At 42.7% G+C, this 27244-nt stretch overlaps 1 protein-coding gene across 4 annotated transcripts in view; it reads left to right on the top strand.

Moving 5' to 3' along the window:
- Positions 1-27244, top strand: part of WARS2 (tryptophanyl tRNA synthetase 2, mitochondrial) — an 81831-nt gene that overhangs the window by 22680 nt on the left and 31907 nt on the right. For 2 of the 4 annotated variants that reach the window (XM_033943684.1, XM_033943683.1), the window contains exon 2: positions 17243-17497. In XM_033943684.1, coding sequence (XP_033799575.1) covers positions 17243-17497 — 255 coding nt within the window. Of the gene's footprint in view, positions 1-2225; positions 2433-2614; positions 2731-17242; positions 17498-27244 lie in introns of all 4 variants that reach the window. The other 2 variants (XM_033943687.1, XM_033943685.1) reach the window with 2 other exon arrangements.

Below are 27244 nucleotides of genomic sequence, written 5' to 3'. Positions count from 1 at the left end.
TGACTCAAATGTGTCTTTGTATAGGTAGCATTTTAATGTGCAGAAATAGAGGATACACACTCACCATCAATTCTGACTTCAAACAAAACAATACAAGTTACACGTCTTAATGTCCTAGATTGCTCCTGAATGGTCAACATCCTTTAATATACCCATTTGTCGGTGTCCCAATGGTGGCACTTCACAACTTGTGGTGACTTATACTCATTGTCACAGCTTATGTTCTTATGTTTATGGCAGTTTTAAGAGAAAGTAAAGGGAATGGGACTTGATATACTGCCTTTCTGTGATTACAACCAAAGTGGTTTACATACTATATATAGGTGCTTATTTTGTACCTGTTGATTAATTTTTTTAAAAGATTTATAAATCACTTACAATCAGAGCAATGTACAAAATCACATACACATTATTGAAACACACCAAGATCCATAACATAAACCAAAAATTTACTGTACCATTTCATAATTTACAGGTTGGAGTTCTTACTTCGTCTGCCACTTCTGCAACGTCATTCCATAAATATCCAGAAAATATCAATATACGTATTACATAAAGGCGTCAACAAACAATTGGGTTTTCAGTTGTTTCCTAAAATTCATATGATCTTTACATTGTCTCATAAGCCAGGGAGTGAATTCCAAAGTTTTACACCCATTATCGAAAACATGGTATCCCTCATTTTCCATATAGTGAATTCTAGTTTCTTTGTGATTCACCAGTCTCATACCACCCTCAGATCGTAACCTACGATTAGATTGGTAGACTTCCCAGAGGTTTTGAAAACATGCTGGAGCATAAAAATATACCACCTGGTGCATGTAGGAAAGAACCTTGTGGTATATTCGCAGTGGTATTGGAAGCCAGTGCAGTTTTTTTTAGAACCAGAGTGATATGTTCGAACCTTGGTGTACCAGTTATTAATCTGTCAGCAGAGTTCCTCAGCAGCTGCAGAGATCTAAGTTTCATCTTAGGCAAACCAAGGCACAGCATATTACAGTAATCAAGTTGAGTGAGTATCAACGCCTGTACCACAGTTCGAAAATCAAATTGGGAGAGCATTGGTTTCAACCTATGCAAAATATGTAATTGCTCGTACCCTCCCTGGATGACCTTAACAATCTGCCTCCCCATCGAGAGAGCAGAATTTAGCTAACACCTAACAATGAAAGTTCTTTCCTAACCATCAAATGGGAATCCATTACCTGTGCAATGGAGGGTTAAGTGGCTTGCACAAGCAGAAAAAAGTGAGAACGCGAGGATAGTCCTTCCTTGGGAACACACAAACTTTATTGGAGGATCACATAAAACGGATTACAGCTCAGCTCGGCATAGCCACATGTGTCTTCGTCAGGAGTCATTATGAATCCTCTGAAAGGAGTGAGAATGATAAACAGTAGGTAGTAATCCACAAACTGATCGATTCACCAAAGCAGCAGGATGCATAAACCACTTGACCAGAGTTACAGAGAGCTGCAGTGGGAATCAAACCCAGTTCCCCAGGTTCTCAAGTTGCTGCACTCACCATTAGGTGAGTGCACCAGAATCACATGGTGGCTGCTGCTTATTGTTGTTTTCTTTTCTATTTGAGCCGCATTATGTCTGAAACCCCAATTTACGAGACTAATACGATAATTCAGTCACCATTCAGCTCAATCTAATCTAATCTAATCTTCATTTTATATACCGAATCTACTCGACTCGGTTTACAGTTGGTTAAAAAATGAAACATAACAAGTAAAAACTGTGGGATAAAACAGAAATTGGTTAGATTAGATCAGGGATCTCAAAGTCCCTCCTTGAGGGCCGCAATCCAGTCGGGTTTTCAGGATTTCCCCAATGAATATGCATTGAAAGCAGAGCATGCACATGGATCTCATGCATATTCATTGGGGAAATCCTGAAAACCCGACTGGATTGCGGCCCTCGAGGAGGGACTTTGAGACCCCTGGATTAGATGGATGGAAAAAGTTAGAAAAAAGTATGTTGAATTGCTTAAAATTACTATACGACAGCTAAAATCAAATTAACTATTGTGAAAACAACCAGCTTTTTAAACTTTTTTGAAATTGAAATAATTGATCTACCAGTCTTAGAGAATCTGGAAGTCCATTCCAAATTCTCACCAATTTAAAAGTAAAAGACTTACTAAGCTTCCCAGTGCATTTAATACCTTTCAGAGAAGGAAATGCTAATTTGTGAATTGTTGTAATTCTTGATAGCAGGATCTAAAGGAATTGCCACTAAGGGAAAGCTGTGTGGGCTCAGTTTGGCAGCAGCAGAAGTAGGAGGTTGGCGGAGGCAAATCCTGGGCACGTGGCTGACCTGTTCTGGGATTTCTGAAGCCCTACCTAAACCATGACTTGGAAACCAGAAGGGATAATGAAATGGATCATTGTATAAAACTCCTGTTTCTTTCACATTTCCTTCAGGTACCTACGTACTGTTTGCCACTGTAAGAATATTGGGTGCTATTCTTTATCTGATTCAGCAGTTGAAAGTACTATAAATAGTCCCCAGAGAAGCATAATGCTAATATAGTATCATTTTATGCAGAAACATGTCTCCAAACTGTAGCAGATCTGATTTTGATTGACAAATGCTTTGCTTTCAGCTGTGATCCAGATGCAGAGAAGATGAAGTAGCATGGCCAAGGTCACAGAGAGGCAGTGACAGAGGGAAAGTCTTGATCGCTTATCCCAGACATTCTGTGACCATAAAAACATACAGGTCAATTTTCAGTGAAACATCTTGGGAATAGTTGGAACTGTCTAGTCTGGAAATTTCATATTTATTCCTATATTCTGCAGCACTGTAGGGGAATTCTATAAAGGCAGTTAATAAATCCAAATAAATAAACTGCCTTGGGTGAATCTCTTCATAAAGGCAGTTAATAAATCCAAATAAAATTAGCACTCAAAAATTGGCACTGGAAAAAAAATCTACACAAAATACTATTTTATAAATTTAAGCACTTTTAATAGAATAGCACTCGGAGCCGATACCCGTTCTTAAAAACTGAGCACCAGAATTTACGACAGGTGAAACCTGGTGTAAATGTCAGCACTCAACTTATGGTATTTTGGCACATAAATCGTGCTATTTTATCAAAGCAGGTGCAACTTTTCAAAATATCCCTGACCCACCCATGCCCCTCCACTGGCTACACCCTCTTTGCATTTGCCCTCTCTTCTATAACTCACTGTCTTAATCCCATAGTTTGCATCTCAAATTAGTGTCAATTAAGAGTTATTAATTCATAATTTATAGCTCATTAACTAATTTAGTCTCGTGTGCATCTTGATTTCATGCCTAAATTTCTGCACCATATATAGAAACCAGGAGTGTGTGTGTGAATATATATATATCTATATCTATCTATCTATCTATCTATCTATCTATATATATATATACACCATAGCTAGTCCAGAAAATTCAAGTATAAATTCAAATATTGGGTATATAAGCTATATTTATAAGACCACAAAATATTGACACTGTATGTATAGGTAATATACATACAGATGGTCCAACTTGGTTCAGATGGTCCAAGTTATACCCAATTTTCACTTTTCTGAGTCCAATGTATAATGTGTATTAAGAGGTGTATCACAGAACTGTCACAAATACAGGATTGTCATGTAGGGGAGAGCAGCAATAGGAAACCCCGGCCAACTGCAGGAGACATGGCTACATGAATCCCAACTCTCTGCTCTTTCCCTGGGTTGCTTGCAGAAAACTGTGCTTACCAGGGTTTCATTTCCAGTGTGCAAAAAGCTGCTGAAATTGAAAGCCTGTTAGGCATTGTTTCCCGCTAACACAACCCAGGAGGGAGTGTGACATTGGGGTTTGTGTTGCTGTGTTTATTGAAGCTGATTGGGGTTTCCTGCTATCAATGTTCCCTGTAAGCTTTGCGGCAATGGTGGATCGAGTGACTTGCCCAGGGAAATGTATGAGAAGGCTCTGCAACTGATTTGTTTTAGCTTGTCACTTTGGGAAAGCAGCAGTGATGGAGATGCTAGGGGGCAGATGCTGGTTTATGTGTGGTGGGGGAGAAAGATGGGACAGACACTGATGGATGTGGAGTGGTTGGGAGAGAAATGGGGTGGTGGCAGATGGGGGTGGAAGAGGCATGGGGGGAAGAGAGGTGCAGAAGTTGGTGGAAATGGTTTATGGGTGGGGTGGGGAGAAAGGTGGCAGAACTTGGTGGATGTGGAGTGGGTGGGAGAGAAGGGGCAAATATTGGTGGAAATGGGGTGGGGGCAGATACTAGTAGAAAGGGATGGGTGAGAGAGAGAGGTAGACACTGGTGGAAGTGGGAGGAGAGGGTGCAGAAGCTAGTGGAAATGGTTTGGGTTGAGGGGGAGAGAGAGCAGATTTTGTATAGAAGTGAGAAGACAAGTTATAGATAGAATAGGGGAGAGAGAGGGAAGATGTTGGGGGTGGGGTACAGAGAAGAGGGAGATGATGAAACGGGAAGTGAAAGTAGAATGCTGGATGGAAGGTGATGGGGAGAAAGGGGACAGAAGTTGTATGGAAGGGAAGAGATGCAAAGAGGAGGGAAATATTAATGGAAAGGGAGGGAAGGGAAGGGGAAATAAGCTGTATAGAAGGAGGAAGACAAGCCTGGATAGAAGAAGGGAGAAATAGGAGGGAGATAATGGAAGAGGGAAGTGAAAGGGGAGAGAGGGGGAAGACTTGTATGGAAGAGGGAAGATACAGAGGAGAGATACTGATGTAAGGGGAGAGAGAGCATGGAGATGCTGGATGGTAAGGGAGAGAGAGGAGGCAGATGCTGTATAGAAGGGGCAGATGCTGGATGGAAGAGGGGAGAGAAATGAGCAGATATATGGGGAAAAAGAAAGAAAGGAGAGATATATTGATGGATGGAAGGGGAAAGAAAGGACAGATATAGGGGGCAAGCACTGTAGGTATGGAAAACCTTTCATACACTGAGAGACTGGAGAAACTGGGGCTCTTTTCCCTGGAGAAGAGGAGAATTAGAAGGGATATGATAGAGACTTACATGAAGGGCATGGAGAAAGTGGAGAGGGACAGATTCTTCAAACTTTCGAAAACTACAAGAACGAGAGGGCATTCGGAAAAGTTGAAAGGGGACAGATTCAAAACCAATGCTAGGAAGTTTTTCGGCACCCAAAGGGTGGTGGACACCTGGAATGCGCTTCCAGAGGGTGTGATAAGACAGAGTACGGTATTAGGGTTCAAGAAGGGCTTGGACAATTTTCTGAAGGAGAAGGGGATAGAGGGGTACAGATAGAGGACTACTGCACAGGTCCTGGACCTATTTGGCCGCCGCGCGAGTGGACTGCTGGGCACGATGGACCTCTGGTCTGACCCAGCAGAGGCACTTATGTTCTTAGAGGGGGAGAGAAAGAGGGCATAGTTGGTGAAAGATTGGAAATAAGGGGAAGTAAAATAGGAGAGCCAGGGTGAAGGAAAGAGATGGAAGGCTGCCGGCAGACCGTATAAAAAGAGGAAATCTGACTAGTTAGTAAGAATGAGTTAAATCTGGACATAGAAGTAGAAAAATAAATTGAAGAAAACCAAAAAGAAAAGGAGAGAAAAATCCCGGCAAGAGACTTGAAGATGGAGGAAAGTAGAAACCAGAGAAGTAAATGGCCAGGAAACAAAGAGAGAAAAAATAATTTTATTTTATCTCAAGATAGTGTGGTACCCGTGTTTATAAAGGTTAATGAATATAAACAGAAAATAGAATTAAGATGATATATTTTCATTGGACTAATATTAATACATTTTTGACAATCTGTCAGAGACCAAAACCTCCTTTCTCAGGTCAGGACAGCTTACTGCTTGATCTGGGGAAGGAGGTATTGGCCTCTGCGAGCTAACTAAAAAATGTTTTAAGCTCTTTCAATAATATCTTCTTATTTTCCATTTTGTAATTTATATTTGTAATTCTTAATTTGTAATGTACAGTATGTAGAATACCATCATGGTAATGTAAAGGAAAAGTTTTGCTGAAATCAACTTTGCTCACGAAAAAAAGATTTTGCTCATATGAACTCAGTCCTTAGAGTGAACATTGCCTGCTGTTGCTGCCCTGCAGCAATATCTATTAATGTTATCATGTACAAAAACCCTGAAGTAGTTATCATCCAGCACCCCAACTTCTATCAGTCGGCCCTTATCCCCCTTACAAAACATCACCAAAACTATTGCATTAATAATTAAAACTGAATAATCCACTATCACTAGAAAGATGCATCACTTTAAATCCTCAGACTCAACTGATAGGGGAGAGTCATTTAATTTGTTTTTCCTAAAACTATAACGTATATGCTGAAGTCTGATATTCAGTCTATTCCATGATATATGGGCCACGGCAGAATTAATCAGTATGAATTGCATTCCTTCCTTGTCTTAATAGGAGAGATCCCTTGGTTTCCAAGGGTTTTAAACTAGAGATTCACATTTTATTTTCCTACGAGATAAAAAATTGTAGCCAGCCACTCAGCTTTGCTACTAGGTGGCTGGAGGCTTTAGAACTTAAATGTATTTTATTTCTTTTACTTAATTGTTAGTCATTAAAACAAACATACACCAACCTTCCCCCTTTCCCTTCCAATTCCAATCGCATCTTCATGGTGGATAAATTAGATGATTTGAAAGCTCTTTGGTTCTGATATACTAACTAAAAGCTCTTTGCAATTTTATGTATCTCAGAAGATTACTTTGTTCATTTGGCCCTTTTTGTCTTGCTACTCATGCCGTGACTAACCTAAGTAAACTGAAATGCCACTGTGCTATGTGTCATCAAGCATCCTTTTTACTATTAGCACAGTTGTGTAGGTAAAGAAAGAGTGGCCATCATAGTACACTATGTCCTCTTTGGGGGGAAAAAAAGTAATAACTGCAAATAAAACAATGTGGAACTGCTGTTTTGGACAAAGTAAGAATTAAAACTGGAACCTAACCAACAGTAAGAGCCAAGCGAGATGTGAATGGGAACCAGTCTCTGCTTGTGCAACCTTAAAGAGCCAAGATAGTCCGAGTAAGGGGAGAGGGAAGCACCCTTTGTGGCAGGCAGCTGCAGCTTTTCAGAGCTGTTCCCATTACTCATGTGTGCTTTCTGGATGTAAAACGCAAACCATGTTTATAAGAGCAATGAGATACGGAAGTCTGTATCTTCGGGGGTTTCTCCGCATGAGAGGCTCTGCATTCTGCTTGGAAGGCCCTAAGAGTAGAAGGAGGAGGAAATAACTGAGCTGGGCTGCATGATTTTCTGGTCCACTTCCATTTAATGAGCTGTGATTTTCATTGCTTTGGTAATTTGTATTTATTTGAACATTATTAATTCAGCTGTGGAATAGTAAGACTAACAATCACATAGAGAGCTTGGTATTTGAGAGGAGGGGGTGAGTGGTGGGGGAAGCTGCTGCTGAGGGAGAGACTACCACAGATATTCTTCCAAAGGAAATCTGTGTGCACAGGTCTTCCAGCAAATCCTCCTATGGCAGTACGTGTTGTAGGTTTCAGATTCCTACAATTTGATACTTAAATCTGATGTCACAATGATACATCTGTAGTATTACTAAGTAATGCATGTTCATTCTTTCCAGCCCCTCAGAAGTTGGGAAAGAATTATACAAAACGGATTGAGAATGTCTGTGGTCTTAAATAGTCTCCAAAATTTTATTGGAATGGGATAAAACTTGGCATGTGGGGAAAAATGGTAAAAGGACACACAGTTCAAGAATAGGCCAGATCAGACTGGGGGCTACAGAAGATATGCCCCCTTCCTCCCCAAAAAAGGGTTTGGCGTATTTCAATTGGAGTAGGTGCATGGAATATAAAATACAGTGAAACATTTCAGAGGGTTTGACCCAGCATAATGCCTGAGCCTGGACACATAGATAGGGTTACCTTACCAGATTTTGTTAAGCTAGAACCCGGACACGTGGCTCCACCCCAGCCTTTCCCCATTTCACCCCAGCGCTGCCCTGTTCTGCCCAAGTCATGCCCCAGTCCCGCCCCTCCAAACCTCCTCTCTCCAGCTCAGAGCCGTGTCTGCAGGACCTCCAAGCATGCACAGATGTGATGCAATGATGTCGCACCCTTTGATGTCATTCTGTCACACCCGCGCATGCTCGGAGGCCCTCCAGATGTAGCCCCGAACTTGAAAACCTGGTCGAACTGCTGCTTTTTAAAAATCCGTCCGGAAACCCAGACAGTCCTCTAAAAAGAAGACATGTCTGGGTAAATCCAGATGTCTGGTAGCCCTACGCATAGAGTAACATAGAAACATAGAATATGACGGCAGAAAAGGGCTGCAGCCCATCAAGTCTGCCCACTCTAATGACCCACCCCCAGACTTCACCCGGCTAGAGATCCCACATACATATCCCATTTCTTTTTAAAATCGAGCATGCTGCTGGCGTTAATCACCTGCAATGGAAGTTCATTCCAATGATCGACCACCCTTTCGGTGAAGAAATACTTCCTGGCGTTGCCATGAAATTGCCCGCCTTTGATTTTCAGCGGATGACCTCTTGTGGTTGAAGGTCCTTTAAGAAAGAAGATATCGTCTTCAACCTCGATGCGGCCCGTGATATATTTAAAAGTCTCAATCATGTCTCCCCTCTCTCTACGTTCCTCGAGCGAGTATAGCTGCAGTTTATTTAGTCTTTCCTCATATGGGAGGTTCTTGAGTCCCGAGACCATCCTGGTGGTCATTCGCTGAACCGACTCGATTCTCCGTACATCTTTTTGATAATGTGGTCTCCAGAATTGAACACAATATTCAAGATGAGGTCTCACCATGGATCTGTACAGGGGCATTATGACTTCGGGCCTCTGGCTGACGAAACCTCTACGGATGCATCCCACCATTTGTCTAGCCTTGGATGCAGCTTTCTCCACCTGCTTGGTAGTTTTCATGTCTTCACTAATGATTACTCCCAAATCACGCTCTGCCCTAGTCCTAGCTAAGGTCTCACCATTTAGAGTGTAAGTTCTGTACGGGTTTCTGCTGCCAAGGTGCATGACCTTACATTTTTTGGCATTGAAGCCTAGCTGCCAAGTCGAGGACCAATGTTCCATTAAGAGCAGGTCCTGTTCCATACTGTGGGGCAGGGTGCTGTTATCTACTATGTTGCATAGTTTGGCGTCGTCGGCGAATAGTGTTATTTTACCTTGAAGCCCTTGAGTCAGGTCTCTTATGTATATGTTGAAAAGGATCGGTCTCAAGACCGATCCCTGTGGCACTCCACTGGTCACCTCCGATGTATTGGAGGGGGTACCGTTAACCACTACCCTCTGGATTCTACCGCTTAACCAGTCATTGACCCATGTCGTCAATGTCACTCCCAATCCCATTGAAGTCATCTTGCTCAACAATCTGCAGTGCGGGACGCTATCAAAAGCTTTGCTGAAGTCCAAGTACACGACATCCAGAGACTTCCCCATATCCAGTTTCCTTGTAACCCATGCCTGTGCTGAAACTGCTTTACAGTGCAAAGAGCAGTTATGGCTGAAAGTGACAGCATGGAAATGGGAGGGGAGAGAGCATACTTGTTGCTGTTGGGTCTTGAGACACTCTGGGAGGGGAAGATGGTAGAACTGGTGTGATTGTGTGGGGAGAGGAGTATGCTCTCTTGCCATGCCCCCCCCCCCCCACACACACACACACACACCAAATAACTGCTGCCCTAGGGAAAGGAAAGTAAATGCCAGACCTGTGAAATGATGGAGCAATCTATATATGAGTTATATGGGTGTTGAAATTAAGAGGAAAGTAGGGATGCAACCTACAGTATGGGAGATGACCTTTAGGCAGTGTTTTATGTATGATAGCTGATAATTCCACATCTTTTACTTTAATACTGTTGGAAAAACAAATGAAGAATCCCAGGAACCAAATAGCACTTTAGGTTTTTATAATTATCTCTTAATCCATGGTAAGACAACCATTGGGTTGTATGTATCATGGCAACATTCAAATGTGGCTACTGTTTGAACTTCATTTGCAGAAGAGAAAAGAGCATGCATCATTATATTGTCCACATAAAGGTGATAATAAACATCATGTGATCTTATTGCTTGACATAATGGCTGCAAATAAACATTGAACAGTAATGCAGAAAGCACTGATGCTGAAGAAAGACTTGGGTTAGCCTACTCCAAACCTTTATTCCCTATATTCAGCTGCTTTTCTCATCCAATTAAATATGAATGAAACCCTTTTAGAACTACGGTACTAACCTAGTCCTAAGTGACTTTAGCTTCCATAAGAGAAGTTGTTAATGTATAGAGTGGAAAGTTGATTCAACATCTAAAATGGGGGGATCTTAAACTTTGGGTCGGGACTCAAACATTGGGTCACATCACCAATGGATGGTTCATAGAAAGAGGCCTGCTCCTTCTTCCTCTAAACCTCGGTTATAAGCTATGCGTGATAATAGCATTTGGATGCACTAGAATGCACTGGGAAGGATGCCTAAGACTCCAGTTGGCCCAGGTGCCTAAAGCCCCTCCTTTGGGAGGGGCCTTTGGTGCCTGGGCTAATCAGGGTCTTAGGCCCCTCCCCAGTGCTTCCCAGAATGGGAGGTCTGGGTTTTGGGGGATGGGGGTTTTGGGGGGTAATGGGTTTAGGGGGGTCATCAGGAAGAAGTGGGCAGCCCTCCTGCCGTGGATGTTGGGAGGGGGGTGCCAGCAGAAGGGAGTGGACATCCCTCCTGCCAAAGAGGGATGTGGGGGAAGGGAGTGGAAAGATGTTGTGGGGGAAGGGAGTGGGCATCCTTCCAGCTGGGGATTGTCTTGCGGTTTGCAGCAGGAGGGAGTGGACTTTCCTCCTGCTGGGGATGTGGGGGTTGCCGGAAGAAGGGAGTGGGCATCCCTCCTGATGGGGATGTTGGGGGAGGGAGTGGGCATCCCTCCTGACAGGGATTGTTTCACAGGTTGCGGCAGGAGGGGTGGGCATCCCTTCTGCTGGGGATTGTTTTGCGGTTTGCGGCAAGAGGGGTGAGCATCCCTTCTGCTGGGGATTGTTTCGCGGTTTGCGGCAGGAGAGAGTGGGCATCCATTCTGCTGACTGACTTACGGTGGGATTTGGGGGTTCCCTGCTATGGCCGCTCAGCTGATCGCGGCATGGAGATTTCCTTGCCACGATCATTTTAGTGGCTGCGTCTAATTGAAATGTAAACCAGCATTTCAGGTGCCTATCACAGCCCTAGGGAGACACCTAGGGCCACTTAAGCTCACCTAAGGCCACTTCCGGGCAAGCCCACGCCCAGACTTGGGCGAGCTTAAGCGTCCCTACATGTCTCCCTCAACTGCGACAGATGCTTACAGTGTGGGCAGCCTGCCTCGAGGGTTTTTTAAAAGAAATAATGCATCCCGATTGGCTGGTTAGACAGCAGTAGAACGCCTACTGCCGCCTACAATCGGGACGCCATTTATAGAATATGGCCCTATGAATCTGACAAGAAGGGTAGATTAGAGATCAGTCAATAGGAACTGGGTAACAATACATCTAGAGTTGGTTTCTTTAAAACAAATTGCATATTTGCTCTTTTTAGATGGTCTATGTACATTTATAATGTAGCCAATCTGTCCAGAAAAGCACAGATTTACAGATTTTATTCAATTTGATATACTGCAAACTTACAATACAATCTAAGCGTTTATAATTTTAAATAAAATCACATATTAGAAAAGAACTCCATATACTAAACAGGAAAGTCCCCACCAATAGTCCACAAAAAACCCACAGTATTAATGACAAAAAAAACCAACCAACCAATTTCAAAGGCCTTCCAAAGTAAATGTGCCATAAGCTGTTTCCTAAAACAAGTTAACGAACGCTCTTCCCGCAAATAAAAAGGCAGAACATTCCAAAGAATTGGAGCTTGATTTAAAAAAAAAAAAAAAAGATTTATCACATGTATTCATTAGGTGGGCAGGGCTGACCTCAGGAATAGCAAGTAAGTTTTAGATTGCGGATCTTAATGCCCTACCTGGCACGTGCATGTAAATTCAGTTCACATTTGCACCTGCTCCAAAGATGGTGTAAGTGGGTGTATATATCAAAACTTCACCACCGTATATTCATTCTGCATTTATTTATTCAATTTTCTATACCGTTCTCCCAAGGGAGCTCGAAACAGTTTACATGAATTTATTCAGGTACTTAAACATTTCTCCCTGTCTGTCCCGGTGGGCTCACAATCTATCTAATGTACCTGCGGCAATGGGAGGAGTAAGTGACTTGCCCAGGGTCACAAGGAGCAGTGTGGGTTTGAACCCACAACCTCAGGGTACCGAGGCTGTAGCTTAAACCACTGCATCACACTCTCCCCCTTACATAATTGCACAAATTTATAAAAGCTGTTTGCTGCATGGTAAAAGCTTTAGTGTAAGTCCCTGTTTTTCACAGCTATTTTCTCCCATATTTTGGTTCTGTTCTTCAAAGGGAGGAGAGAGGTTTTTATTAGACCTGTCCCACCTTTCTCTATCCTTCCTACCTCTCTCTTCTTTACTCTCCCTGTCCTTCCCACCAAACTCCATTGAACTACATTCCTGCCGCATGACTTCATGGTACCAAACCGGAGTGCTTCGCTGCGTCTGCTAGGAACCCTGCTGCTGGCCCTCCAAAGAGAAGGAAAGAGAACATAAATTCAGTCAAGCAAGCAAGAACTGCTGTGTATATTATTAGTGGTAAGAAGAGGTGGGGGGTTATTTTTGTAGCACGTTGCCAGCTCGATGATCTATGTCTTGCCACCTTTCCTTTAGTAATCTCTCTTGCTTTGTAGAAGTCGAAGTGAAGACGTTGGGGAACAGTGAATGATTAATTACTCTGTTCTCATAATAAATGTTGGGTTTTCTTTTCCCTTATTTTTCATTCCATAGTACTGTTCTTGCAAGTGTAAACTAGTTGCATCTAGGGGGAGCCTCTGGGGAGTAGTGTTTTTTTAAACCAAGAAAAATTGGATTCTACTGTAAAAAAAAAAAAAAATATATATATATATATATATATATATATATATATAAATTTAAAAGATCAGCCTTCTGCTTTTGGAGCTACTTTTGTCAATAATATTTTAACTATTTTATACACCCTCCTTTACTACTGCGTAGCGTGGGTTTTAGCGGCGGTAACTGCTCTGACGCTCATAGAATTTCTCATAGATATGCTAAAACGCGCGCTACACGTTAGTAAAAGGAAGGGGATAGTGACATGGTAGTTCTATAACCAGCTATATGAAAGCTTCCTATACACAGTTCACTTGTGTTCCTCCTCAGGCCTGATCTTCAGTATTCCTTGCTATTCCAAAACTGCACTCCCACAGCATCCTTTACTGTACCCGGATAGTACCTTTTAAAAGTCTTCTCACCCTTGTATATTTTTTTTTACATTCTCCTTCAGAATTCAGTAAAGTCGCAGGTTGTTTCACTGGACTACACAATACACTTGGTCTACATCCAAATGTGCCCTTAACCACACAATAAGGGATGCCCTTCTTTCTGGTTTTCTTGGCATAATAAACAAATAGTTTGCTATTGCCTTCTCCCGACTGAGAGGCAGATTCTCAAAACTTACCGTGGCCCTAACAATGGTCGCTAAACCTATTCCAGCTGGTCTATCGTGCATGTATTTTAGCAGCCAATTATCAAAACGGCTCACCGCGGTGTTTTCCAAGCTTTCTAGCAGTCTCTGGCACTGCCATGCAAATATAGTACAACAAGGTCATAATGGGCTCATCAGTATTGAAAGGAGCACTCCAGGTTTCTCTATCATTGCCATGTGATTCCTCAAGCAAAGTGCTGGCTTTTTGCGACCAAAAATCACCAACTGCTCCAGAGGTGCCGGTACTGTGAAAATCGCATCTCTGGCATTTGTTTCTGGCTGTTGCTCATGATAAAATTTGACATTAAAACAAAAATATAACTAGATTCACATGAATTATAGTTTTTAGGGGGGGTGAGGGGGGGAAAAAAACCCACGCTTCTTCAGTGCGTGTAGTATAGGCATGTCTCGTATGTTTCTGGCTGTGGCTCATGATAAAATATGGCATAAAAAAATTTAAAAACCAGTGAATTATAGGTGTTTGTGAGCCGCGCATGTTTTGTACTACAATAGCAGACGGCACTATGGATGATGGTTCTTATCCTCGTGCTGTCCTGATGAGAAGGTATGCAGTGAGACCTGATATGACGTTGTTTTTCCTGGCACGTATGCACATTTAAGCCTCTCTTTGTGGTGTATTCTGCACATGCACCGATTGCTATCGCCAGCAACTCATCACATGTAAATTTAGCAACCTTTCACGAAACTCAATGAACCTCATTTGCATGTGTGGTTTTTTGAGAATGTTTTGTCTTTTTGAAATCTTTACAATAAAGGTCGCAATAGCGGCCCATCAGATTTTGCCGAGAACATTAGAGAATCTTCCCCTGAAAGTGTATATTATGTAGACCAGTGGAACAACCTTGCCCATGGCCACAAGGAGCTGCCATAGGATTTGAACCTGGGCCTTCCAGTTTCTAGCCTGCTGCTTCTCTGCTTCCTACACTTTCAATAAGAAAAGACAATTAAATATTCAAAAGGTAATTAAGATTAAGGAACCAAAAGTTTTGATTAAGTAAGTCTTCACAATTTTTGTAGTGGCCAAAATTCTACATGTGGTGCTGAAAAATCAGCATTAATAAATTTTGCATTATTCTTTAAGTGGTGCTCAGAGTTGGCTGCCGTTTTTATAGAATAGCGTTTGGTGATAGGATCCGTGCCCAGTTTTTGGTGCAAGGATTTACACCAAATAAAACCTGGTGCAAATTCTCATCTCTAAATTATGCATGGATCTCCCTTATTCTATAAAACACACAAATTCCAGGAACTCCTCCAATCTACCTATGCTCTACCATTGCCAGACCCCTTTATGGATCTATGCACAAATTTTACACATAGAGACCGGTACCTAAAAATATGGGTGTAAATTTTAATTAATGACAATTAGCGCCGATAATTGGTTATTAGTACCAAAATTATTGGTACTAATTGTCTAATCACAATAGCTGATTTGATTGTAGTACTGGATGAAGAATCAATGTATTTCTGTAGTATAAATTGAATTTGAAGCAAAGGTTTAAGCATGCCAAATATAGAGCTTCCAAAAGAACTGGCTAAAGTTGTTCAAAGATATAGATTGGAGGAAGGCTATAAGAAAAATTTTCAGTGTTTTTGAATATCTTTTGGGGCACACTGTCAGGTCCACCATCATAAAGTAGAAGCCTTTTGGCACCAATGAGACACTGTCTCAGACAGGTAGTCCCTCCTAAGTCAGTAGCTATGGGAGGTCACAATGAGGCCTAAGATTACTTTAAATGAGGGTGAGACTGACCAACAGTAACAAGATTACTTCAAAAGCATGGTGAGAAGTAAGCCATTGCTGAAAGAAAAGCTACATAATGTGCTGTATAGGCTTGCCAATAACACTTGGGAGATACTGCAAGCATATGAGAGAAGGTTTTGTGGTCTCATGAGAACAAAGTGGACCTTTGGTCTTAATGCTAATTAGTTTGTAGTGCATGAAGAACAGCACGTTTCCTTCCTTACATCATCCTGACAGTAAAGAATGGTGATGCAGCATTATGTTGTGGGCATGCTTCACAGTAAGAGGGACAGGGAAGCTTGTGAACACTGAGGGAAAGATGGATAGTGCAAGGTACAAGTAGATCTTTGAGGATAACCTTTTGTAGTGTGCCATAGACACTAGGACTGCAGAGAAGATTCACGTTTAGTAGGACAATGATCCTAAGCAAGATTGAAAGCAACAGCGCAGCGACTCATCAAGAAAAAAGTGGATGTCTTCAAATGGCCCGATCAAAATCCAGAACTGAATCTGATAGAAAATCTGTGGCAGTCACCAAATTAGCCAGCCAGTGTGAAAGAACCTGAACTGTTCTGCAAAACACTGTACCATCCTATTCTACAGAGCTGGTAGTCATTTAGCCTAAATAACTCATAATTGTTTTTGTTGCAAAGCTGGATTCCAACAGATAGAGTCTGACCAGGTTACACTGGTTGCCCATAGAGGCAGGAGCTATATTCAAATTCTGTACATTTGCTTTGAGGGCTTATGATTTTGACCCAGCATATAAACAATTGTACTCTTTTCTTTACTATCCTATACCATTGGTGGTATTTTGTTGTTGGATTATTGTCTTTAATTGTGCTATATCTTGTTGCCCATTGATGGAATTCTCTTTCATTAGACATTAGGCGCAAAATTAATTATATGAAGTTTCAGAAGAAATTAAAGACATATTTGTTTCAGACATTTTTATAGTATATTGATTTTTATCTGTACTTTCTAGTACTCTTCTAGCCTCTTGATTTGTAGAACCAATTATGTTGGGGAACTGTAGTCTAGTCTATAAGAATTGTATTGTAAAGAGTATAAAGACATGTGCAATCAAGACATATAGGTTTTCCTATTTACTTTTTGAATATTTCCATAGTTCTTTCACACTGAAGTATAGAGAATGTTGTATAGATCAGTGGTTCTCAACCCTGTCCTGGAGGACCACCAGGCCAATCGGGTTTTCAAGCTAGCCCTAATGAATATGCATCGAGTAGATTTTCATTCCTGGCACCTCCTTTATATGCAGATCTCTCTCATGCATATTCATTAGGACTATCCTGAAAACCCGACTGGCCTGGTGATCCTCCAGGACAGGGTTAGGAACCACTGGTATAGATCAGTGAAACAGCCTCCTACTTTAATGCATTCTGTATTTTATGAACAGCAGAATGTGAAAATTTTTACAAGGGTGTAAAGACTTTTGCAAGGCACTATACATGGTCTCCTTCCCCAGTTTTTTCTCTGCCCTTTCAGCCTGCTACACCTCCATATTGTCCCTTAACGAGCTCTGAATATGTGCATCTGTCTATTCTAGCCTGCAGTGCTCCTGTTCCTTTAAGCTTGAACTGAAACAACTGAATATGACAAATTTTGGCTGAATGGGTGTATTTGTTGTGCCAAGTATGGGAAGAAATATTTTGGTTTAACAGTGGCAATTAAAATGGGGTTGTATTTTTAATAAGTGGATTAAGAGTCTCAATTTGTTTTTCTGTAGCTGACTAATGATTCTGTTGCTGTTTAATATTTTTATGTCAACCACCTATGCAAATTATTATCCTTAAAATGAATGCTCTTTATTCATTTTGAGCTTTTTTCTCTCTCTTAATTTTGGGGTTTTGCAGAAGGCCAAACCACGTGTTTTTTCAGGTATCCAGCCAACAGGGGTCCCTCACCTGGGTAATTATCTGGGCGCTATTGAGAGCTGGGTGCAGCTGCAGGAGGAGTTCAGCTCTGCTTTATACAGCATTGTGGACCTTCACTCCATTACCGTTCCCCAAGATCCTGCCATTTTGCGACAGAGTATCCTTCATATGACAGCCTGTCTCCTTGCCTGTGGCCTCAATCCAGAGAAGGCAATCATCTTCCAGCAGTCACAGGTAAAATCTCTTCCATCACTTCACCAGATCTTACTTTGGCAACTACTGCATTAATACAGAAAAGAAGCAGAGTTGAAAGTGGAGATGCATAGTTAGATTTTTCCCCATCGGTGTTCTGTAACAAAGCTCATAAATCGTGGTCCTGTATGCCACATCAAGATTGTTCAAACTAATTGCCAAAAAAAGAAAGGGCTGATAAAACATTTTTAGGATATTATGTTTGCTAGTGAGGCTGGACTCATTTAGAGCACTGGTCTTTGACCTAGGGTCCGCCGCGTGAGCAGACTGCTGGGAAGGATAGACCACTGATCTGACCCAGCAGCGACAATTCTTATGCTTTCCTTGCTTCTATTAAGTAATTTGTGGCATATAGAAGATTTTCAGCATATTATCACCTTAAGTCAGTGTTCCTAAACCTGGTCCTGGAGGCCCCCCCCAAACAGTCAGGTTTTCAACATATCCACAATGCATGCATATCTCTCTCATGAATATTCATTGTGGATATCCTGAATATCTGACTGGCTTGGGTGCCTCTAGGAACAGGTTTGCGAATCACTGCCTTAAGGCACCGAGATTATCTTACAAATGTTCTACTAAGAATATAAGAACAGCTATACTGGGTTTCTTATTTTCAATAGTGGCCAATCCAGGTCACGTACCTGGCAGAAACCCAAATAGTAGCAACATTTCATGCTACCGATCCAGGGCAAGCAGTGACTTCCCCCATGTCTGTCTTAATTTCATGGTATTCCTCCAGGAATTTGTCCAAACCTTTCTCAACCCCAATTACAATAACCACTGTAATCACATCCTCTGGCAACAAGTTCCAGAGCATAACTATTCTTTCAGTAAAATATATATTTCCTCCTAATTGTTTTTAAAAATATTCCCATGTAATTTCACAGTGTTCCCTAGTTTTTGTACTTTTTGAAAGGGTGAAAAATTGATTCATTTTTACCCATTCTACACTACTCAGGATTTTGTAGGCCTCAGTCATTTCTTTTCCAAGCTGAAGAGCCCCAACCTCTTTAGTCTTTACTCATACTGTTTACTTTTAACCACCTTGACCAGGACATCAGGGTCAGTGCCATGCAGCAGACTGTCCCTCTCGTGAGGTAAAGGATATGTATGCTTTGTATTTTTGTTAGCATTTTCAAAAGTAAAATACAGGTTTTAGAATTGTGTTTGAGGAGGACAGAGAAAGGAAAATTCTGGTGAAGCCTTGATTTTTGTAATTCTTTATATGCTATATCAATTAAATATTATAACATGTAACTTTGATAGTAGTTTTCTATTATTTAGTACTAATTTGACTGTCCATATTTTGTCTTTTGGATCAACCAGTTAGACTATGTGAATCACATTGGTGGTATTTTGTTGTAATGCTGTTTATTTATTTAAAGCTTTTATTAATAGCTTTCCTGGTGTAAAGGTCATCCATAGTAAGTTAGAGCAATAAAAAAAAACAATAAATCAATAAACCATTTGAACCAGTCCCCCTATCTGGTAAAATGCATTAAAAATTCACAAAGTGACCCACTCTTCTAACCCCTTCCAATTAGTATGTAATATTGGCTTTTAGCCTCTTCTGAAATCTGAGGTAAAAATTTCCCTACCTCTGCCAGTATGTCCTACAGGGATTGGTTTACTACACAAACTGTTCTTTGTTGTTTCAGCTTTCCCCATCCACCACATAGCTGGAATCACCTCTTTGACTTGAGCATAAAGATCTCAAGGATCATACAGTGCTAAGCTATCTTGGAGTAGACTAGGCCCCCCAATATGGAAGGAATGTGAAATGCCACAGTTAAGATCTTAAAATGAACCTGATATGCCACGAGGAGCCAATGCAGACATTTTAATAAAAGAGCCCTTAATGTGCTTAAAGTTGTTATTTTGGCTGATGTCGTATGCTTTGTGTATTTTTTGTTCATATATGATGGCACTTATGTCCTGTTCAGAGGTGGGTACAGTTGAAGATGAGCTACACCACAACTCCAGAGCGAAAAGTCAGGAAAAGTGCAGGATTCGAAGGCCTCGCTGTAGACACGGCTAAGCTGCCTGGGGCAGAATGCTGCCCACGCTTTGCTTTCATTTTCAAATAGGGTGAGGCTTCACAGAGAAAAATGAGGAAGAAGGGCAGAAGTAGGACTCCATCCAAAGTTCTTTGCTGTCTAGGTTGGATGCATCAATTCCTATTCATTCTAAAAGGATGAAGGATTTGCCGATGAGGAAAGATTGTAACCTGAAAGAGAAATTTGTTCATATGTTTCGGGAGACAATGTATAAACTGATGTTTTTTGCTAGTAGCTGTGAATGAGTGGCTTGATGGATTCTAGAGGTCCAGAGTTTACTACCCGATCCAGATGGAGCTGAAGTCACAACATAGTCTGACCCAAAATCCAGGAAATGAGAGCCCTGAGTTTGCCATGCTTAAAAGGACAGTGTACAGAAGGGACATGCCCACAGCAGCAGTGAAACAAATGGCTAGATACAGGAGTAAGGCTAGCTAATCACCTGAAAAGTGCTGTGGAGTCCATAATCACCTTTACCTGTGACTTGTTAAAATAGTTTGGTGAAATATAGTACTTACTAGCAGCTACTACAGAGGTTTTAGCCTAAACTCAGATTGAAAATTTAATGCAGTCTCACTGTCTGATGGGCCTTTCACTTAATCAGATTTCAAGATATACAGTAAAAAAAGTATTCATTGGAGATTAGTATATATTAATATATACAAACTCACCTCCCTTGTGACCAGAGATGGAAATGAGACAAGGATCTTTATGAACTAAAGATTGGAGTCACCTCAAACTCCAGCTCAGTTTATGCTTTTATATACTAAACTTGATTCTTTGAGGGGCCAAACCCAGTTGGCCTCACGGGAGCCATTTTCCCCTTCTCCTGTTTCCATCTAATAATTCCCTTCAGTGAAACAGAGTTCTATGGGTAGAAAAATAAAATGTAAAATGTGATGAATCCAGTGACTGCAGACAGCTGTGAAAATCAGAGGGTTGGTTTGGTCCCCCACACCCACCATATGTCTTATGTAAGTAAAAGATCCCTGTGCCGCCATCAGGATGGAAACTCCTGCCAAGCAAAGACATGTACACCTTGCCAATAGGGTGGTGTGGTCACAGGAATATCCACATATGGCAAACATATTGTAAGGGAAATCAACACAGGCAGAGGCAATGAAAACAAAAGAGAGAAGAATAAGATTCTTCAGTAAATCAAAACAGTGAGGCGCCAAGAGAGAGACATTTTTCTATCTTGAGTTCTAATCCTCACAATTAATGGTTACAGATTATAAAATGGAAAATAAATGAGGGGGCTTGATGTAGTTTATTTTGCTTATAATGTATTTCAGGGCTATCCAATTCCAGTTCTCTGGGCCCACCAAAAGGCCAGGTTTTCAGAATAACCACAATGAATATGCATATCAAGGAGGCAGTACATGAATATTCATTGTGGATATTCTGAAAATGGCCTGCCTGTGGACCTCGAGGATCGGAATTGACTAGCCCTGACATGTGGTATCTCTGGCTGTTGATCGCTAGATTTCTTTTTGTCCATTGACTAAATTTGTCAGAGCTATTGATAACTGGGTAGGGACTGCAGTAATAATTAATGAACGTTTGGTAGAAATGGATAGTGGGTTTTTCAATAGAAACTATGGATGTGTTTACTGATGTTCTTGTGTGTTTGTACATCACCTTTGTCAGAGTGCCTAAAAGTCTCTTAAGAAATTGATAAATTAAACAGTCAAAACTGACAAATCAAATTGCTAGATTAAATGACCTAATTCCATCTTGTGTTCTAAATATAGTGGTGTTTCGCAGGTAATTTTTCTTCAGTTGATGTCTTTCACTTAAAGAGTCTAATATCACATCTTTTTTATAAATAAGCTATGTTAGATATGTTGTAAATAAGTTTAATAATTTCTTCAGGCTACGATTATTTTATGTGAGGCAGCACCCACAATGGTTGGAAAGACCAAACCACTCAGGGTTACATTAGACTGTGTACGAGAGAGGGCCATTTACGAGTATAAGTCATTTCTATAGATAGGAGGTAGCTTTATAAAATCATTTTTGCACATATGTGCTCTCTTATAAAGATTGGCTTAAAAATAAACATCATGACATGATGGTATGTGCTTTACCAGTAGGTGAATACTAGTGCTGCCTGATTCACGATTCGAATTGATTCACCTATTCAGTTTGGCTGAATCAATTTGAATCGATTTGTTTGGGGAAAAAACATCAGACTCACCTATTCAAGCCTGCTTTTGGGCTTTTCCTCTGCTGGAGTCCTTCCTTTTGATGTAATTTCCTGTTTCACAAAACAGGAAGTTCCATCAGAAGGAAGGCTTCGGCAGAGGGAAAGCCCAAGAGCAGGGCTATGCCTATTGACGGTGAGGGCTGAGAACTTCTGGTATGTGCTACTTCTACCATTGGACCCATGCTGCTTTCAGACCCATGCCGGGGGTGGGGTAGGGGAACACTGCCACCCAGTGGCGTACCAAGGGGGGGTGGTCCACCTCGGGTGCAGCCTTAGGGGGGGTGCACAGCCGGCCCGGTCCCTATCGCACTCTCTCCCTCCTTACTGCCGCCCTCCTTCGTGGCGTTTTCACCCACCCTTTACCTTCGTAGCACTTTCAAACCCCCCCCCCCCCAGGCTCGGCCCGGGGGGGGGGGTTTACCTTCGTGGCGCTTTCACACCCCTCCCAACAGGCCCGGGCCAACAAACCTCCCTGCCCTGTGGCCGGCGATGTCTAAACTGCCTTCTTACAGCAGCCGGAACGTTGTAATTGCATATGGCTGCCGTAAAGGTCGTCTCTGACGCAACCGGAAGTTGCATCAGAAATGACCTTTATGGCAGCCATATGCAACTACAACACTATGGCTGCCATAAGAAGGCAGTTTAGACATCGCCGGCCACAGGGCAGGGAGGTTTGTTGGCCCGGGCCTGTTGGGAGGGGTGTGAAAGCGCCACGAAGGTAAGGGGGGGTGAAAGCTCCACGAAGGTAAGGAGCAGGGAGGGAGAAAGGGAGGAAAGGTGGGATGGAGAGGAAAAGACGCTTAAGGGAAATGGGTAAAACAAAGGGGGGAGAAGGATGCTAAATGCACATGGGGAAGACAGAGGGGGAGAAGACGTTGAAGGGAAATGGGGATGACAGAGTGGGGAGAAGACGCTGAACAGAAATGGGGAACAGAGAGTGGGGAGAAGATGCTGGAAGGGAAGAAGACAGAGATGCCAGACTATGGGGGGGGGGGAGAGGAGGGAAGAAGATGGGGTGTCAGACCAATTTGAAAGGGGGGGAAGGGCAGATGATGGAAGTGGAGAAAAGGGGGAGGGAAAAGGGGCAGATGATGGAAGTGAGGAGAGAGAAGAGGGCAGATGATGGAAGTGGGAAAGAGAGGAGGGACAGATAATGGAAGTGGGGAGAAAGAGAGAGAAGAGGGCAGATGATGAAAATGGGGAGAAGGGGAAGATGATAGAAGTGAGGACAGAGAAGAGGACAGATGATGGAAGTGGGGGGGAAGAGAAAGAAGAGGGCAGATGATGGAAGTAGGGAGAAGGGGAAGATGATGGAAGTGGGGAGAGAGAAGAGGGCAGATGATGGAAGTAGGGAAAAGGAAGAGCAAATGCTGAATGGAAGTGGAGAAAGAGAACACATACTGGATGGAAGGAGGGATAAAGAAAAAGGACATATGCTGGATGGGGGAAGAAGATAGAGTTAGTGAGATAGTGGAGGGGTGAAGGAAAGGGATGGCATGCTGTGGGTAGACATAGTGAAAGGAGGGAAACTGAGGACTGCATAGTAAGAAAGAATTTAATTTAGACAGAGGCAGAAAATAAATAAGGAAGACCAGAGAAGGGTAGAGAGAGAGGAGAGAGAGATGCCAGAGAACGGGGTAGGAGACAGAGATATCAGATCTGAGTGGAGGAAATGAGAAGAGAGAGATGCTAAAAACCACAGGGGGGGAGGGAAAGAGAGATGAAAGGAGAAAGATGCCAGACCATGAGGGAACAGAGGGAAGATGATGGATGCCAGACCAAAAGGGGGGGAGGGTCTAGAGGAGAGATGGCAGGGGGAGACAGACAGTTTCTGGAAGGGGCGGACAGTGGATGGAATGGGCAGATGCTGGACTGAAGAGACAGGGCAGACGCTGGAAGGAAAAGAGTGAAAAGAAGATAAAAGCAGAAAACAGAGACATTGAAGAAGTAAGTTATGTCGGACGGGGTGGACCCAGCAGACGCAGACATCACGGGTCCTTGCCGCAACTCCCTGTGTCTGCCGGGTCAACCCCTCCGACGTAACTTACTTCTTCCGGAGCAAAGCCTGGAGTCATCGCGGGACCTTCCAGCACGTGGCTGCTGACTCTACTCCAGAACTAGTACGTCGGAGTGGGGTGGACCGGCAGCCGGCAGCTACAGTCATCGCGAGAAAGGAGCAGGACTGCTGGAATGAAAGAGTGGTGCAGGGAGAGAAAGGGGGCAGGGTGGTATGGAAGGGTAGTGCTGATGGAATTGATGTACAGGGGGAGAGAGACTTAAGGGGGAAGGATACTGGATGGAATTGGATTGGAGGGAAAGAAAGGGGGCAGATGCTGATTGAAGAGGGGTGGATGGAGAGAGAAAGGGCAGACATTGGATGGTAGTGTGGCGGGTAGAAGGGGAGCCTATGTTGGATGGAAGTGCATACGGGAGAGATAAGGGAGCAAATGCAGGAAGGAAATGGGAGGAGAGAAAGAGGGGAGCAGACGATGGAAATGGACAGAGAGAGGAGAAGGTACTAGATGGAAGGGGCAGAGAAAGAGGGCACATGATGGAAGGAGGGGATAAATAAAAGGAGGGCACATGATGGGTGAAAAAGGATTGAGTTAGGGAAATACTGGAGGGGGTGAGGGAAAGAGGTGGCGAGCTGTAGGTAGACAGTAAAAAAGGAAATTGATGAGAGGGTAGTACGAACATAATCTAGATGGATGCAGATAATAAATTGAAAAAGAAAATGAGGAAAGAAAGGGATTGCAGAAGAGAGGTGTGGGAGAGGGAAGGAGAGGAGAGAGATACCAGACCAATGGGGGTGAAAGGAGAGATGGAAGGGGGAGGCATATAGTTTCTGGAAGGGGCATAGAAGGAGAGAAGATGCCATATAGGGGCAGAGAGATGGCAGACAGTGTATGGAAAGAAGAGAGTAACAAGAAGATGAGGAAAACAGAAACCAGAGAAGACAAAGGTAGAACAAAAATTTTCTATTTATTTATTGCTTTAGGAGACATGTGTCACTGTTTCTGTGGTGTTGCATTGTATGCAGAGTCCAGCTTCTTGCTGGTTCAATTTAACCTTTGTCTATGTATTTCTATATTATCCCCCCTTTTACAAAACTGTGGAACGTTTTTTAGCGCCAGCCATGGTGGTAGCAGCTCTGAATTCTATGAGCGTCAGAGCTGTTACCACCATGGCTAAAATCCACACTACAGTTTTGTAAAAGGGGGAGGGGTTAGTTTGTGATGACATATTCCATACTAGGCGAAGGTGTTTTCTGTGTTCTGTGTGTTCGAAAGACATGGTTTTCTGTTAGGATTGACGGTGTAGGATTGATCTGTACTAGTCTTGCTTGTTTACAATGGGTGTATTACTGTTGTACTGCTCACTGCAGTATGTAAGATGCTGCCTTTTCCTTGGTACTCATGTGTGACATGTGGCTTGTTACTAAAAATCATGTTTTTCATACAGATGGGAAGGGGGGGGTGCCAAAAAATGATGGGCCCCGGGTGTCACATATGCTAGGAACGCCACTGCTGCCACCAACGCTGGACTGGGACCCACATGGGGGGGTGTTGCCACTATCGATGGACCTGGAGGAAACTGGAAGCTGGAGGGAAGATCCGTAAGGGAGAGAGACTACTGAACCCACCGGGGGTGGGGGGGGTGGGAGGGGGCAGCTTGTCTGGCTGAGGCTGGAGGTGGAGAAAAGGGAAGAGAGAGAGGGTGCTGGCCACGTGGAGTGGGAGGAGCTGGAGGGAAGAGAAAGAGGGTACTGGCCTTGTGGGGTAGAGGGGGGTGGGGGGCTGGAGAAAAGGGAAAAGAGAGAAGGTGCTGGCCACATAGGGTAGGAGGGCTGGAGAGAAGAGAGAGAGAGAGAGGGTGCTGGCCACATCGGGTGGGTGGTGGGGGAAGAGAGAGAGAGGGTGCTCTAATGTATACAGAGGCAGAGTTAGCAAGTAGGTGGATAATAATTTCGGTGTGAGACAGGTATGATTTCTGCTGATCCTTACTGCAAGTATTTTATAGAGATTTATGTGTCTTTTAAAATAGCACAGTCTTTAAACCGCTTTGATCCTTTTTGGCTGTATAGGTGGTATAGAAAGATTTTAATAAACATCTATGTAAACAGCTATTTGACCTCTTAAATCAGGCACCCTTGAACTCTCCTAAAGCAAGTACGGAGAAAAAGGTGTATATAGAATTGCACATAATTTCAGACATATACAGCATGTACACACATTACTGATACCCAAACTGAGCAAAGATATTCTAGATTTGGGGAGGGGTTTGCATTTCTGCACATACTTGTGAAAATACATGTGTCAAATAATCTGGAAAATTAGTGCATTCTAAAGAACAGGTGTAAATGTAAGGGAATAAATTTCCTGGGGCAATTTTTAAAATAGAAGCACACTTATGCTTTGGTTTTTTTAACCCATGGGAAAGTGTTTATTTATGCATGCACTCAGTTACAAAATTATTTATTTTTTTGAGGCAATTTAATAATCAAAACTTAAACATATATAAAAACCCGCCCAAGTGAGCACTTGAATGACAGGTTGTCCAAGTGCCAATAGTCAAACCAATTTTCTGGACATGTCGCAGGACTTTTCAGGCCTCTGAATCCCGCTGTGCGCCCAGAGCTAAAAGGGGCATATCTGGAGGAGTGGTTAGGACGGGATGGGGGCCGACCTAGACTTAGTTATCCTGCAGGGATAATCAAATGTTTTACTAGACATCCTGGATGAAACTTAAACGTTGTAATTAGACAATGTAAAAACAGGTATAAGTGCCAAAAAGGCATCCAAAGTGACCAAATAACCACTGCAGAGACAAAGTAAAGACCCACACACACTCCCCCCAGTGTTCACTGACTCCCTCACACACCCACAAAAATCAGAATAAAAAAGTATATATCTGTCTCCAGAACATCAGCACCTGATATAGGAAAGCCTAGTGGAGCTGCACACAAGTGTTTTAAATATCCTGGGAGGTGGGCTAGTGAACCATAGAGAGGGGGACCCAGACCCATAAGCCACCCTAACCACTACATTTATGGTTGAACGTGTGTGCCCCCATCATACCATCCCCCCCCCAAATCCTACTCGACTGCCATTTAGGTGCCACCTGCAGCCATAAGGGCTATTGGGGTTGTAGACAGGTGGGTATAGTAGGTTTCGGGGGGCTCACCATAACCTATATGGAAGTTCTAGTGAGATGTTTATCTGGCACCCTTTTTGTGAAGTTCACAGCAGTGCCCTGTAAGGTTCTCCACTGCTCTGTTGCCATGTCTAAGTTGCCAGTCCATTACAAGATTGGCCCCTCCCATGTCCAAATGGTCTTGTTCTGGGCATTTGGGACTTGGACAAAAATGTGGTATAAAGATGGATGTTCTGGCAGTCTGGACAAACAATAGCCTGAACATCCAGATAATTTTGCGAAAAAAAAAAAATATATTCTAGATGTATT

Source organism: Geotrypetes seraphini, chromosome 4 (genome assembly GCF_902459505.1).
Source record: "Geotrypetes seraphini chromosome 4, aGeoSer1.1, whole genome shotgun sequence".
NCBI lineage: Eukaryota > Metazoa > Chordata > Amphibia > Gymnophiona > Dermophiidae > Geotrypetes > Geotrypetes seraphini.
Note: the sequence above shows the minus strand (reverse complement) of the source record. Positions and strands in the feature narration are given on the sequence as shown.